Source organism: Aphelocoma coerulescens, chromosome 10, assembly GCF_041296385.1.
Source record: "Aphelocoma coerulescens isolate FSJ_1873_10779 chromosome 10, UR_Acoe_1.0, whole genome shotgun sequence".
NCBI lineage: Eukaryota > Metazoa > Chordata > Aves > Passeriformes > Corvidae > Aphelocoma > Aphelocoma coerulescens.
Genome location: NC_091024.1, coordinates 15,404,098 through 15,420,136, shown reverse-complemented (window position 1 = coordinate 15,420,136; position 16,039 = coordinate 15,404,098). Strand labels below are relative to the sequence as shown.

At 41.8% G+C, this 16,039-nt stretch overlaps 1 protein-coding gene and 1 long non-coding RNA gene across 3 annotated transcripts in view; one reads left to right on the top strand and one right to left on the bottom strand.

The window, feature by feature from the left end:
• Positions 1 to 1,300: 1,300 nt before the first annotated feature.
• On the top strand, positions 1,301 to 9,280 carry MCEE (methylmalonyl-CoA epimerase). Of its 2 annotated transcripts, none has more exons than XM_069026234.1 (3): positions 1,301 to 1,518; positions 5,206 to 5,546; positions 7,288 to 7,817. In XM_069026234.1, the coding sequence occupies exons 1-3, from the start codon at positions 1,488 to 1,490 to the stop codon at positions 7,417 to 7,419; spliced, it is 504 nt and encodes a 167-aa protein (XP_068882335.1). In that variant the 5' UTR covers positions 1,301 to 1,487; the 3' UTR covers positions 7,420 to 7,817. The 2 variants fall into 2 exon arrangements, with proteins under 2 accessions (XP_068882335.1, XP_068882334.1); XM_069026233.1 differs by lacking the exon at positions 7,288 to 7,817 and adding an exon at positions 7,824 to 9,280 and having other exon boundaries at positions 1,310 to 1,518.
• Positions 9,281 to 10,592: 1,312 nt separating this feature from the next.
• Positions 10,593 to 16,039, bottom strand: part of LOC138116687 (uncharacterized) — a 63,775-nt gene continuing 58,328 nt past the window's right edge. Inside the window, exon 2 of the long non-coding RNA XR_011154295.1 lies at positions 10,593 to 11,358. This is a non-coding gene — a long non-coding RNA (uncharacterized lncRNA). The remainder of the gene's footprint in view (positions 11,359 to 16,039) is intronic.

Below are 16,039 nucleotides of genomic sequence, written 5' to 3'. Positions count from 1 at the left end.
CATCAGCACAGCACTGCCCAGTGCTCTTCAACTCCCCTCTTACGTTATGTAGTTTTCCTTAAAGTTAATTTTATAAAGTCAAATTAAGCCTTACAACCACAGACCCCTTCCAGCCACCCACAGCCCTTCCGCAACTTGATCCAAAACTGTGACCAACCTTCCAACTTCAATACTGCTCTTGCCTCTGCTGCTTTCTTGTTTCCTTCCTACCAACAAATGAAGCCTTTTCAGTGCAGAGAAAAGAATGCCCTGTAATGCCACTTCTGTGTGTCCCATTGCTGTCACTTTGCACACTCAAAAAACCATGGTGTGGAGCAGGGCCCAGCCAGCAGAGTCATGAGTGTGACCTGTACCTGCAATTCTCTGAACATCAGAAACACACCTGATACACAACCTGGGCTGGAAATTGAAAGTGTCATATATTGGGACTTTCAAATATCCATTGTGACCGCTGATTTTAATCTGCACTTTTAACTAATCATGTGTAATCAGATTTGAAGTGGCACAAGCTGTTTATCTCTTTAGGATATATCTCAGCAACTCGTAGGGTGCTATGCCTGACACAACGGGAGTGCAGCATCAGCAGACAGCCTCCTCGCTCTCCTGAGTCTCTCTGGCACAATGCTCCATGGCAACCTGGCCTGTATCAGATATAGTGCAGCCAGCAGGACCAGGGAAGTGATTCTTCCTCTGTATTCTGCACTGGTAAGGCCACACCTTGAGTGTGTGTTTTCTGTGTCCAGTTCTGGGCCCCTCAATTCAGGAAGAACATTGAGGTGCTGGAGCAAGTCCAGAGAATGGCAACAGAACTGGAAAAAGCAGGTGGGTCTCAGCCTGGAGAAAGGAGGGTTGGGATGACCTTACTGCCCTCTAGAACTCCCTACACCAGGAGGGTGTAGCCAGGTGAGGGTTGGTCTCTTCTTCCAGGCAACAGCAACAGGACAATAGGACATAGCCTCAAGCTGCACCAGGGTACATTTAGGTTGGACATCAGGAGAAATTTCTTCACAGAAGGGTGATTAGATACTGGAATGGGCTGCTCAGGGAGGTGGTGGAGTTACCATTCCTGGAAGTTGTTGAGGAAAGTCTGGATGTGGCACTTAGAGCTCTGGTTTAGGTGACAAGGTCGTGTTCAGTCATAGTTTGGACTCGATGATCTCAGAGGTCTTTTCCAACCTAATTGATTCTGTGGGATTTGCTCAGAAAACTGCCTTAGCAAATGTCCCTTGCTACCGCAGGCCTCCTTCGCACGTTCTCTCCCAGATCTGTGCAGTGCCGGGCCCCGCCGCAGCGGAGGGCACGGCCCTCGGGAGGGCACGGCCGCCTCCCCGCAGCCAGGAGAGAGCTGCAGGTCCAATGGCGCGTTGTGCTGCGGGGCACGGCCCCTCGCCGTGACACACCGCTGTCGACACGCCACGCTGGCGCCGGGCCAGCACGGAGGGGTGCCGGGGAGGGCGGCGCTGCCCCGCGGCCGATCGGGCGGTGAGATGGCGGCGGTGCTGCGGCGCGGAGCGGCCGGTAACGCGGGGCGGCAGCCCGGGGCGGCGGCGGGAAGGGCTCGGGGAGGGGCGGCACGAGCGCGGGCGGCCGCGGCGGGGCCGGCACGGGGCGGCCGCGGGTCTCGGTGCCTGCTCCGGCCTGGCGGATCTCTCCGTGAGAGCCTCGCAGGCCAAACGAAACTACCGCTTCTGTAAATAAAAACAAGATCTCCCGATCCAACTGATGGGCACATTAACAACTGACATTAGCTGGCATAGGGTAAACTTAGAGAGCAAACTCCAAACTCAAGGCGCAAGGAGGAGCTTGTCTTTTTTGAGGTGCGGTTTGGAGGTCAAATTCAAAATAATTTCCTGTTCACGCTAATAACCTGTACTGCTCACTCTGGTAGGGCAGGTTCAACTCACACTATTACCACACTATTTTACTTGGTAGCCACAGACCAGGAGAAAAGTGAATGAGAGGGTCAAGGCTGTCCATGATCAATCACTAGGATACTGGGAGTGAAAAGACCTCTGTATGGCTGCACTTTGATGGAGGGAACCAGAGCTGCAGCACAGTGAGACAGTTTCCATGAGCTGTGGAGTCTGATTTCCAAAAGCCCCTTCCAGCACAGAGCAGAGCAGCACTGTGAGCCCAGTTGGCTTCCAGAGTTCCTGAGATGTTCATACCACCTTGAAATTGCTGGGATTTAAGAATGGCCACACTATGCCCTTTCTCTGTTTGGTCCAGAGAGTGAACACACAGCTCCTGTGTGCCAGATTCCCTACGGTGGCAGCATCCTCTCCATGCTTTGGGAGTTCTTCTCCACCTGAAATAGCTGACAATAGAGCAGTGCCCAGTGACAAGGTTCTTACTGCAACCCACTGTTGTAAACCTTCCCATGGAGAACATGACTGAGTTCAGTTGGATTTGGCTTGTGTTTGATTCCTTAGTTTCCTTGATTAAGTCAATGAACACTGCTCTACATAAGAAGCAACAAACAAGCCAATGAATAAACATTTGAGGGATGAGGATCTCAGTTTATGGGGTACTTCAGACTTGTTGCTTCATAATCTGCTCTTTTAAAGAATGTAACCCTTACTTGGTGCAACTGTATGTTCAAACTCTGATGTGCATAATAATAGTAGATCAGTCAACCATTAATAGAATAAGCCCCAAATAGATCAATTTTAAAATATTCTTCAAATTCAGCTGAGGAAAGTTATATACTATAGAACTGTTTTGAGATGTATATGTAAATACAAGTGTTTTTTTCCTGGAAGCGTGGAAGTGATGGGGTTTCAAGGTGAAGTTTGCTGAAAAGCTTTCCTTTATACTGCAGGGTCATTTTTTGATTATTGGGTTAGAAGAAGATTAGAATTCTAAGTAATCTATATAGTTACTAATCTAGATAATGCAAGAAAAACACAAATACTTTTTGTTTAATCTCAGTCAATTATGGATTTAAATTAATACTCTGTATGCATCTGACTAGAGCTAGGATAAATTCACAAGACTTCATAGAATAAATGCTTATATGACTGGGCATTTCAGTATATTTGACTTTACAAGAATCATAGGAATATACGTTGCTTTTTCAATCTATTGTCTTCCCAGGAAACACCACAAAAAATCAAGTATTTCTTGGGCAGAACCCAGAAGAAAGAGCATTTTCTATTATTTTTTCTAGTGCTTCACAAATATCAACAAACAGTCTGTGTCAATTTACTTGAAATAGAAAAAGTACAAATTAAATTACAATAACTATGTAGTCATATGACCTGGGTGAAGTGCAGCAAGAATTATAGATATCAGATGTAAAAGAATGGGAAAATCCTTGCAGTAAAGACCGCTTGAAAAAAAGATCTATGGTAGTGGTATTTCTATTGAACTGCACTCTGATAATAGTTGGAAGAAAGAATAAAACAGTAAAAGGCTCTGGAAAACTTAACAATTTATATAGTAAGGGATCCTTCTCTTTCAAAGAATTTTTCTTATTTGGAGAATAGTGCCCTCCTCCAAGTGGAAAAGTACCTCTTGCTTCAGCAAGAATTGAATCATGTCTTAAGAAATTACAGTACAAAACTGAGCTACTTCAGTAGAAGCTTAGGTGGGCAGAAAGGACTGCATAGCAGATGTTGGGGGGATTCTTACTTTTTGTAACACATTTATTTACTCTGGTTAACTGTCAAACCCTATACTAGTTAATTATCCATACCTTTAATCATGCCACCTAGTTCCTCCATGTTTGTTACTTGATGCATTATAGGCATTGCACAGTACTGCTTCCTCAGGAAATTACTTGGTTCACCCTGATTCAGCTGCATTGATGTGGCAAGTGTTTCTAAAAAAATAGTTTCTCCACAGACATTTGAAAAACAAGAATTTTTCTTTGTGTAGAAGTTTCTAGGGGATTTTTTTAACATGTAAAATGTTGAAAAGTAGTTGCTGTCCTATACCTAGTATGACAGCCTAAAGGTAACAAGTGAAATAATTGTCCAGAACTTCTGGCTGTGATGAAGGAGATAACAGAATTGACTGTGTGAAACCTGGCAAGAAATACTCCAGGGCAATTATTTGCAGCACTGGACAAGTTTCTGGAAATGCTTAATGTAGGATGTTGTTTTAGTATCATCAAAAGATTGTGAGTAGACTTACTTTTACAATACTAAGTCCTTGCTAATATGCACATTGCATGTTGTAATTTTAAGTGTCAAATACATGCAAACATTTCTTTCTCCATCACAGCACCATGTTCAGAAAGGCTTAGATTTAAGGACTCATCAGTTATCTCTGTGAAGAAAAATTAACTGGTAGCTGTAGAATCTTGAATTCCTGTGGAATGGTAGTTCTCAGTTCCATACAGTGAAGCAAAGCTGATTAATTACAGCTATTACTAACGTTACAAAGCACCAAGAGCCCAGCCAGGCTATCTATCCTCAGTGTGTTTCAAAGCATCCAGAATCTCAGTGCATCATTGGCACAATCTCTTAGCAAAATAGCACATTTGTGACTTTAAAGCAAAGAATGCCTCAAAGACTACCAAAATGCTAAGATGCCTCTAGCTTGGGCCTTGAGGCATAGGGAACTCTGACTTGGCCTAAAGCAAGCTGGCATGGAATTAAAATGTGGCTTTTATGAATATATCCTTTAATCTAATTCTAATTCTGGTGCTAGAAACAGCTGATACTGTCACAATCTCTCCCTAGCCCCAACCCCTCCAGATTCTAGTACTCTGACAGATTAATTTTTAATGTAATTAATTTGTAAGTATCCTCATTTTATATCTTTCTGTTTCTTCGTGGTTTTTTTGTTTGTTTGCTGTAATTTCAAGATGTGTAGGCATATCCTGATTTCTTTCTCTATTTTGTAAGAAGCTCTGAAAAATTCAAAAGTCACTTTTAAACACATTATACAGTTGACCTTTACGATTGGTCCTGTATTCCTCTTTTTAACAGGCATATGTAAGGATTCACACCAAATTTGAGTCTGCTTTGGGTTCTTATTTATTTTTTTTATACTTCTGAATATTTACTTAGCCTGAAAAAAGTGTTCATTGAACTGTTAGTACTACAGAGTAACTGTTTTCCTTGCTCTCAGTCTACCCTGAGCATTCCACAAGCGTGTGCCAATGACTTGGCAGCTCTGCAGGCCTGTGAAGGGGAAAGAGCAGGTACCGATACTTTCTCAAAAGCGTCATGTCAGTGCTGTTCACTTTTCTTTCAGGGCTTCTTAGCAGATTGCAGATTTCAGCTCCCACAATACGAACTCTATCATCATCAAAGCCCTTCTCACAAAACATTCCAAGCTGTTTGTGGAAACTGGGCCGACTTAACCATGTGGCAATTGCAGTTCCTGATTTGGAGAAAGCTCAGTCCTTGTATAAAGATGTATTAGGAGCCCAGGTGAGTGAGACTGTTGCTCTTCCCGAACATGGTGTCTACACTGTTTTTGTGGAGCTGGGAAATACCAAGCTGGAACTTCTACATCCTTTAGGAGAGAAAAGTCCCATTGCAAGCTTCCTGCAAAAAAACAAGACTGGAGGAATGCATCATATCTGTATTGAGGTATCTTAACATAATATTTCATGTAATAAAATAGATACATTAAAGTATGCATATTTTAATAGGCTTGACCTGTGTCAAGAACTAATATATAAGGCTGTCATATTTGTGAAAAATTACATTTTATAAGAAGAAGTCTTAAACATGCCCTTTTTTAATGTTTTGGAAGTCACAGTTCCATTTCGTGAGCTATGTGATCATTTTTTCCTCTTTTATGCTATAAAGATTGAATTGGGGAACAAAGGGCTAAGTAGCCACTGTGGCAGAGTGGTGAGGTTGTGAACAGTGTTGGATAGGTGTCAACTTCCTGACATAAAAGGACATACAGCAGAAAAAGAATTGTAGGTTTGAGCTATGGTATAGTTCAGATTTTACAAAGTCAAAAAAGCCTGTCCATTGTGCTTATCTGTCCTGTTCTTCCTTGCCATCAAAGAGAAATTGGTGTGGAAGTACAAGGGATGTAAAGGTGCTGGGCGAAGTAATTATCTTATTTAGTATACTCATGTTTTAGTGTACATGTTTGATGCAAAACTTCATGCTGCTGCCTATGATACGTTTTAAATATCTTGCAGAGCAGAGTCTTGCAAACTTTATTACTTCAAAGCATAATTATGCAAAGTGTAATATTAAAAAGTAATGGGATTAGTGATGTGAGTAAAATTGTTTTTTGGTCTTTTATGTCAGGAAGCATCAATTGTTCATTTGAAAATTTTAAATATATTTTGTAGAAATACCTTTTATGAACAAATTTCTTACAAAAAGCTGAATTGTAAAAATCATTTCCATACTGGAGAAGAAGCCTAACAAGTTTATCAAAATACTGTTAATTTCTTCTCTCTTATAAAAAGGAAAATTTAGACAGATGTTTTGATAGGCAACTTGTTTCAAAAAAGGTAAGTATTTTAAGAAGAAATTAAGTTATTCCTGACTAGTTACAATTTAATACCTCCAGTGAAAACTGTGCTGGACACAGCAGAGTAAGAGAGCAATCCAAGCCTTGTACTCTCCTACCATGGATGCACCCAAAGGCTTTGCACTGTTTACTGTCACTCAGCCTTGGGGAGGCAGGAATTCATTGCAGCTGAGCCCAGACTTGGTTCCTCTTCAGGCCATCTCTGCGGGACAAGAGCAGCAGCTGCTGTGGCTTTTCTGCTCGGGGAAAGAATCTGGGGGGGGCCATGGCACACATCACATGAGGCCTTTCTAGTTTAGATAAAACTTGACAGTCGTTCCTTTTTGTTTTGCAGACTGGTAGTTGTGTGTAGGAAGAACTGTAGTGAGTTTGGAATATTCATGAACAAAACTGCAGCGAATGGGTAGGAATTAGGTGATGTCTGTTCCTCTGAATTAAAGCCAGGAATTTTCTTCTTCCCTACAATGGCTTCAGGAGAATTTATTCACCAAATTATGTCCAGACACCTCAGTCTTGAAAAACAGCAATGCTATTATTTTAATTCTAGGTCTTTATTCATTATTGACTATTGAATTTTCTAAACTGAGTGTTAATGTTATTATTTCAAAAAAAGAATGCATTTAAGTCTTATGAAAATTCAAATTTCATGGGATGACATGACATCAGAACTCAGATCACATTGTACAGTATAGGCATGTTTTTGTTAATTATATTTTTCTGTAGGAAACTGTACTGAAATACTGTATTAATGGCTATTATTATAATTAAGTTCATTAGGAAGACCACATCCTGTTCTGGATATATTTTTGATTATTCCAAACTTTTTTTTAGGAAACTTTATCAACCTTAACCTATTCAGAAGGAGAATATATGAATCTAAAAGGGACTTTCCTTTTACCTTGTGCCCACTGCCCTCCCTTTTCACCAGCATTTAATGAGTCACTGCTCTGTCAGCAATTATAAAGGGAGGTATTTTTCTTTAGTTTTTGAGAACTGGAAAGCAATATGATCTTCCTAGTAAAAGTAATGCAGAGTTTAGATTATTTATGGAGTCCTTATAAAGTAACAAAAAAAAAATCAATGGGCTTTGTGCATGAGTGATTTTAGTTTATTAATTCCTTAAATACAGCACAATCTGTTTAAATGGTATTTTATAAAATCTTCAAATAACAAGTGCAAACTCTGTAGTATTTTTATTTTGAAAACTAGATGTTTTAAAATGTTTTTACAACTTAATTTATTTTCAGAATTATATTAGAACTTAGGAATAACATTTCAATGAGGAATTATGTTACTGCTCCTAAATGTAAAATCTGCATAATACAGTGCAATATGTTAATTTGTGTGAACTGTATCTTTTTTATAAGGTTGATGACATAAAAGCAGCTATGACAGAACTGAAGAAAAAAAAGATACGAATATTGAGTGAAGAGCCAAAAATAGGTGCACATGGCAAACCTGTGATTTTTCTTCACCCTAAAGATTGCCATGGAGTCCTTGTGGAACTTGAACAAGCTTGAGCTGCAATATTCATAAATAAAAGAATAGAAGAGTTGTGAAGTTCCTGAGCTGGTGCTGGGAATATTGATGTGGTATTCAGTCTTTACAAGTTCATTGTAGTTCCCATGGATTAAGTACAGCTTTTGAGTACTGAAATAGTGCTGCAGATTTAGGGTCTTTTTTTGTTGTTGCTGATCTGATTTTCAGAATTAATATTGTTGGCATTTCTTGAATTCTCTGTGATTCTAAAAACAAATACATGTACTAAATTACATATGTACCATAGTAATTTATGTTTTGTTGCCTGTTTGCAGCATGATTTTACTTCTGTAGCCACAGAAACTGTACAGTTTCTAGGTCAACCCACAGTATTTTGCTCTACATTTCAGAGTAGAGATCCACTTCTCAGTGACAACAATATAGCTTAGACATTTTCATTAGAAAGAAAGGAAAAACAAACATTGTATTTTCTCTTTTCACCATTCACCGTCTGTGCTTCACACTGGTTGATTGGTTCATGCAATAAAAAATCCATATATTATTGTACGGGTGTCTGCAATCAGTAAATAAGTTTTTCTTGGCATAACAATTACTGCCAAGGAAGTTACCATGCCTAAATCATCCTTTAGTTGTTTTATGAACTCTGTAGATATGCAGGCAATGAGAACCTGAAAAATTATTTGCCTGACATACATTTCAGACTGTAATGCACTTGTAACATTTTAGTTTTTTCATTTTTAGGGTTTTTTTAAAATTTTTTTTCCCCCAAGCTTTATCCATAGAAGAATATCTTGGGGAGACATGAACAAGTAATGATTAACCTTTTCACTTACTTAACAAATATGGTTTTCCTATGCAAAAGCACTTACAAAATGAGTGGAAAACACACACCACGTAAGTCTTGCTTCTGTACACGGTTGTTAACATTAGAGACCATGCCAGCATGCTGATGTCACAGCCTGCAGTCACACTTTTGTCAACTTATTTAGGGACAGACTTCACTTTATTGGTATACATTACTCAAGCAGTCTTTTCCTGATACTTTCTTTTATAGATTTGTTTTGACATTTCAATTGTAGAAATAGAAGACTTGCTATTTCTCTAGTGTTTTTAAGCCTTAAAACCTCATACTTTCCTAGCTTAACTATAATCTGAATTTTAAATTTTCCTACATCTCTGCATATACAGTGAGAACCTTCAGTTTGATATGAAGTAAGGTCATTTTAGTCTAGGAGAGTTTTTACTTAATGGAATGGAATTACTTGTAATGTGTGTCATGTTTGCTGCAACAAGATACAAATATAATGTCAACCTGAGATTTAAACATGTTTTTAAAGACATTGACACTTCCTCATGAATTCTACTTCTGAAAAAATCTCTACAAAGCCATACTTTTTTATTTTAATGAGATAGTTTTGTACTCAAAATAAATACACCTTCTGTCATCTTTTAAGAAAAATACAGCCTTCCACAGGGTTCCTACATTTCATCAAATCACTGCCATTCTGGGAAACATTCTATGAGCAAAGCTGCTTTTGTCTTTTCATTCTGTCAAAGACAAGGAGGTACCTTTTCTGCAAAACCAGCATAGGAATGCCAATACTAGAAGCATCACTGGTTAAGATAATTGAACAGAAGTCTTTAAACCCAATACCCTTAGTTTGGTGCAACAGAAACAGTCCTCCCTAGGTTCATTCTCCATTTCTTTGACCTGTCTGAAGGAGATGGACTTTTGTGTATGATATCTATCAATACACTCAGAGTAGTAGTTTGAGGTAGTACTAGAGAACAGAGATTTTTGAGTAAACAACACTTGCTCCACCTGCTGATTGTGCTCCCTATCTTATTGGCAGAAAGAGCCTTGTATAATACTCTTTAGCTAGTAACCAGCAATTTTCCTGACTGATGGCGTGGGGTTGCCTAGCACTAAGTCGGCTGATGTATTTTGTTCATCATATCTAAGTCATGCCCTTATCTCACTCTGAGTTTATACCTTTCTTCTGACTACTCCTAAGGTGGAAGTCAAGATATTATGAAAAAAACCCCAACACCCCCCTCCTACCTACCCCACCCCCCCCCCCCCCAGCCCCGCAAAAGAGAGTTTAGGTCTGCAAATTACTCAATACCCAAAACTGCATCATGTTCTTACAAGCTGTTACAATTTGATGGGATCAGACCCCCTTGCTTGTCTGGGTGTGCACTACAGGATAGGAGAATTTCCACCTCTGGAGCTATAGGCTTGGAGAATAGCCAAGGGAGCTGGACAGCTACAGGATCTGAAGACAGCTACAACTGAGAGAAGTATCCTGTTCATAAACTTAACTCCCTTAGACTTCAGTGGGAACAGAATCTATAAACTGTGTAGTCCTTCACCTTAAGGCAGGCAGCCTTCACAAGTCATTGTTGTTCTGAATTACCAAGGGGTTGGATGGGGCTTACATATATGGGCCTTACTCCTTGTCACTGCCATGATTATAAGAGGGGAGTAACATTAAGAAAAACAGTAAATTCAGGGATGGAAACTGGGGGAAGAGAGAACTCTGATTTGCTCCTTTCAGTGGAGGAACATTTAACAATACACCCCTGTTGCACCATTATACAACTTCTGGGAAGAACAAAACTGATTCAAATAACTGGAATCTGATTATCTTGGAAGGGAATTAGGCTTTGACAGTGTTTCTTCTTCTTTGTTTTTTGTCTGGTGGCTTTTTTAAAACAGCAATACCTTCTCTGATAATGTCAAGCTTCTCAGAAGACGAAGTATTAATATTTTGCTGGTAAATTTTTTCACGCTTGTGCCATTTGTCAAGTGCAAGTTCCCTGTTCCAGTCTCTCCATGTACCTTTTTTCCCCTCTGAGCTGAAGCGTGTTCCCATTTTATGCTGCCTAAGGCAGACAAGACACATTTTTCTGGACTCCATCAACATTACTCAGGCAACTAAGGAGCTCATAATTAAATTATGCAAAATATCTTTTTCTACTTCCTCTATGCAACCCTCAAGTTGCTCTTAGGTGGGAGGAGGAGAACAGGCTGCAGAATGAATCCCATTCCTTATAATGAGAGAATCCTAGAAGCAAACTCAAAAAGCTGAGAAAATAACCAACTGCATGCTTTTTAAAAGCTAACCTTACAATTTTGCAATTCTGCAAAAACTCCAGTCCTGTCATGCTTATTCTGCAATTAATGCACCCGAATTTCATTCTGAATTCAGTTGCTTTCATTATTACCATATCAAGCTGAAGTCTCGTAGAAAACCATGAAACATGGAGATGTTTACATTATCTAGTTGAGGTACTTACAGTAGGAGCTTTGAATGATATCCTTGGCACTTCATTTGATTCTGTCCATACAAGGAATTCTTCCTGTAGTGATCTGACATGGGTATGTTGGATATAAGAACCCTTAATTAAGAGAAAAACTCAGAATTAATTGTTTCAATACTCAGTTCTTTTACCAAAGCAGTTGCCATGTTGGCCAAATTATGAGGCTGTCAAACATCGTAAGAAGATCATCAAGTTCAACCAATTAATTAATATGAAAATGGAAACTAACAACAGATTAATAAATTAATCAACCCAGTGATGACATTTTACATTGGAAGACCTCAACCGCTTAGGAATGCAAACTGTCACCTTTGATAAGCATTTTTAAAGCATTTTGAACATTTAATGAAATAAATATTTATCTTATTGTGAAGGAGGGATGTTTGTACCCTGTGATTGTATAATCCTTAAATATCTATAAAATTATGTCACCTGTTTATTTGAATGTTCATTTGCACTGTCTTGTATATTGTTCAAAAGCATTGCTAACCACAAAGTTTATAGCGTAGATTCACAAATGAGGAAGAGTTCTCATACATTTTAAAGTAATGATACATTTTGAAGCATTTTATGACTTTTCTAGATCTAATCTAAAGTGGCCTTTTAACTGTTATGCTTTGCTAACACAAAAATAGCAAATAGGTACTAAAATCTTCTATGAAGTAGATCTATAATACAGATTTTTACTTATTTTTAACATTGAGGGTTTTTTCAGTAATAAAGACAGGTTTTAAACATGATTTAAAGTTCTGAAGTAATTTTTAACTGCAGATACCCTGAAAGCATATGCGCTGATGCACAATTTGCATTAAATAAGGGGAATATCCAACTCTTCATCTGTGGCTGGCTTTTATGGAAATAATTATTTCCAGAAACTGAAGAGTAAGAGAGGTATATTCTTGGACTGGTATCATGCACCCTATTTTTACCTTCCATTTTGGTATGTAATTTTCTATAATAACCATCTGTCTGAGTCACTGTCTCCAAAATGAGGTGAAGGGAGAATGTTTGTTAGAAACTTAAATTTAAAAAAGTTAAACAAATATATCCCACTCCCTTTGGGACCCCTGAAGTCTTTGAGAGGTCAATTGTAGTACAATACTTGCAGCTGCAGTAATCAAAAAGAATACACCTGCCCTGTTGGGCTGGAAATACTGCTTTTGGTATGTTGATAGCGAGACTTAATTATGAAATATGAGGCTATTTCATCAAGTTAACAATTTTGAGAATTAATAATATTAATTAAAACATCATTTGCCAGATGTTTAAACAACCCATCTACAGATTATATCTGTAGATACACTGCAGTTCTGTGTAAAACATACATGCATGGTTTGGGTAATGTTTTGAGTTCTCATTATCTTAAACAGAAAACCAAAATCAGTTAAGTAATTGAGATGTAGAAAGGGACAGATGGGGAAAGTCACCATAGAAAACCATAACAGATGATAGCCTCTTAGTAGCAAATGGGGAGTCTTAACAAAAATCGTAACAACTAAACTAAAAACAAGACTAAAAAAAAACCCACAAAATGGTGTTTCCGTGAAGGGCCTTTGCATGCACTTGGAATATGCCTTGATGCTAACACTCGGTATAGCTACCCCAGGGCAAACAAACACACACCAAGTTGACCACACAGCTATTACACCAAACACTGATATCTAGATGAATGGCATGCAATATAATTACATTAGGACAGCTTTTCACTTTTGCTATTGTGAGAAATATTAGCTACAATCTCAAATTTACATAATTATGAGCAAAGCCTATCATAATTGCCCTAAGATATGTATTTCTTTATATACAGACACAATCACGTAGCTGCCCTAGAAAGATCTAGTGGCTTCTAATAAAACGCCTGAGGAACCAACTGTATTTATCGTTCACCTTAAGAAATGTTCTTGGAGAAACCCTCTTCAGTGAGCTTTTAAACAGTACACATTGAATCCCACATTTTTAAACTTTAGGGGTGGATCTATGCTTTATCTGCACAAGGGCACAAAAATCATAATTTGTTCTCGTAAATCTGGCCGCATGACGGAATGTGACTGAGTCCAGTCCTATCCCCTGCTGTAATGTTCAAACTTTTGGTGTTAAGATTTTCGTTGCACTGGAGCACCTCAAGCAACAGGGAAAGGTGAGGTCATTACCTAGCAGGATTACATGGCATTCTGGAATGTAATTCGCAGAGAAATGGTGTTGAAACCTACAGAAAACACCCTCAGCACCGGCCCAGCGCCGAAGCAGGTCCCTGGGGATACGCTGCCGAGTGTCACAGCGGGATGCAGGCGTCCAGCAAGCATCGCTGTCAGCAGCGCTGCTCCAGGCGCTCAGGAGGGGAGCTGGGGCCGGGGGGGCCGCAGCTTGCTCCCCTCAGTGCCTGCGTCTGGACACAACCACCGAATCACAGAACTGTTGGGCTGGAAGGCAGGGTCACCTGCAGCAGGTGACACGGGAACGCATCCAGGTGGGTTCGGAATATCTTCATTATGCAGAATGCACGCCCCCCCGGGCCGGTCTTTCAGTGCTCTGCCACCCTCAGCGTGAACAAGTTCTCCCTCATGCTGAGGTGAAACTTCTTGTGTTTCAGTTTATGGCCATTGCCCCTTTCCTGTCGCTGGGCACCAGTGACGAGTGTGGCACACGCGAAGCTGGCACAGAACCGGCCTTCCCGCCCGGTGGGAGTGGATCGCGGGCAGGTCAGTGCGTCCCGCCGAGCGCCCGGGCCGTGCGGGGCCCGGGGCCGCCCCCCCTCGCGCCCCCGTGCCGTGAGGCGGCGCGGGCGCTATGCGCCATGCAGGTTCCCGGGCGCTGGCGCAGGCAGGTTCCCGGGCGGGCCCGCCGCGGTGTGCGGCGCTCAGCAGCCACACAAAAGAGCGGCTGCGGCTGCGGCTGCCCCGCTGCCCGGGACCGGCCCCGCCGCTGCACCGCGGTAAGGACCGGGGACGCAGGGCGGGGGGCCGACCGACCGACCGCCGGCCGGGGTCGTCGCGGGCACCGGCGGCTCCGTCGGGTTGGGGCGGCAGCATCCCGCGGGTCCCCTCAGGGGAGCAGGGAGCCCCCGGGCGCGCCCCCACCCCGCGCCAGCACGGATGGTGCTCCCCTCGAATCTGCCCTCCCCGCGAGCGGCTGCCCCCGCCTCACCCCATCCCCATCCCCATCCCCATCCCCATCCCCATCCCCATCCCCATCCCCATCCCCTGGCAACCGAGCTGCCCGCAAGCGGACGGGGAGCCGGAGTGAAGGGGAGCCCCTGCGGCATGGCGGAGTGGCCGGCGCGGTCGCGATCGGCGGCGCGGGGCTCCGGCACCGGGGGCTGCCGCACGCCCGCATGTCCCCGCTGTGCCCGGGGAGGCGCCGCCACCGCCCCCCTCCAGGAGAGGGAGAGCCGGCGGCGATCCCCCGGGGCCGGGCTGCGGCTTCGCTCGGCTCCGGCTCCCCCGGGGCTGGGCTGCGGCTCCTCTCGGTCCCCCGGGACGGTTCGAGCCCCGCGCTCGGCCCGGCAGCCTCAGCCCCGCCGTGTTGGGACGGTGGCTCCGGGTAGCGCGGGGACCGGCCGTGCAGCATCCGCATCGTGTCAGCGTTTTGTGTGAGGGCGGGAGGCTTAAGTCCATTTGTCTTGATAAGAGTGAAAAAAAAAAATGCTAGAGGAGCCCTCCTGTAATGCAGCACCGCTCGGAGTTTGTATTTGGTTCTGATTTCATGCCTCCACTGTAGCAAAGGGATCAGAGCCTTTGATCGCTCTTTTCCCGTTCCCTTCATCATGAGATCTGGAGGGAAAAGGCTGCTCAGTTAAGGATACCCGATTTTTGTTGGGATAAACAGCATGAGATATTATAACATGGTCTGTTTGCCTCTTATTGAACAGTTTTTTGAATGTGTGTGGTGCCTTGTATTGCCATAACAAAAGGGATGGGGGTGGGGGAAAGGAAGCGAATACTGCATTTAGAGCTGCATCTTGGAAAGTCAAAGACTGCCTTATTTTGCCTCAACTGGCAATCTGTGCTTTCAGATTTACGTACTTTGCATCTTCAGTGTCGTTCTGGTGGTTGTTGCATGCTAGTGAGGACATACAAGAAAAGAAATTTAAAGACAAGAGAGCATACAATGTGCATAGTACAGAGATAATGTGCATTGCAGTTATGTTTAAGAAAAGTCTGAAATTACTGTGACCAGATCGAAAAATGCAAGTAGTGTTTCAGTTGTATTACCTGGCCAAGGCCACCCTATAATCTCCCAGGAGGGGCTGGGAAATCTGTTTGCAGAAAAGGTATTTATCTATTATGCCTGTTACCCAAGAATTCCTCATTACTTAATGAGTAGGACTGAAAAGGAGAAACAACTGCTGTCATAGTTTTTTGTGGTTCTGTGTAAGCCATAGTATTTCCAATATAACATAGCTTTAAAAGGGAGGAATTCTAGTTTAACTCCTTATTGACAGTTAAGTTAAAATACAATATGTGCTGGTTATGTGTTTGAAAAGCAAAAGATTGACATTTATGTTAAAGCATAAGATGGCAATTTATCACTGTATCGTCCCAGTTCTTCTCCGTATGGGATAGACAAGATGAAAGAGCTTTACTTTCTTATGTTCTATGAGTACTGAACTGCTAAAGTCAAAGCCACTGTACTTAGCCAACTGGGGCTCATAGGATTTCATGCTGCAGAACTGTCCTTATAAACCTTGATTGTCAGACTTTCTAAATTCTCTGATAAGGTCTGCAGTTGGAAATATCTGAAGCTATTTTTAAGAATGCAT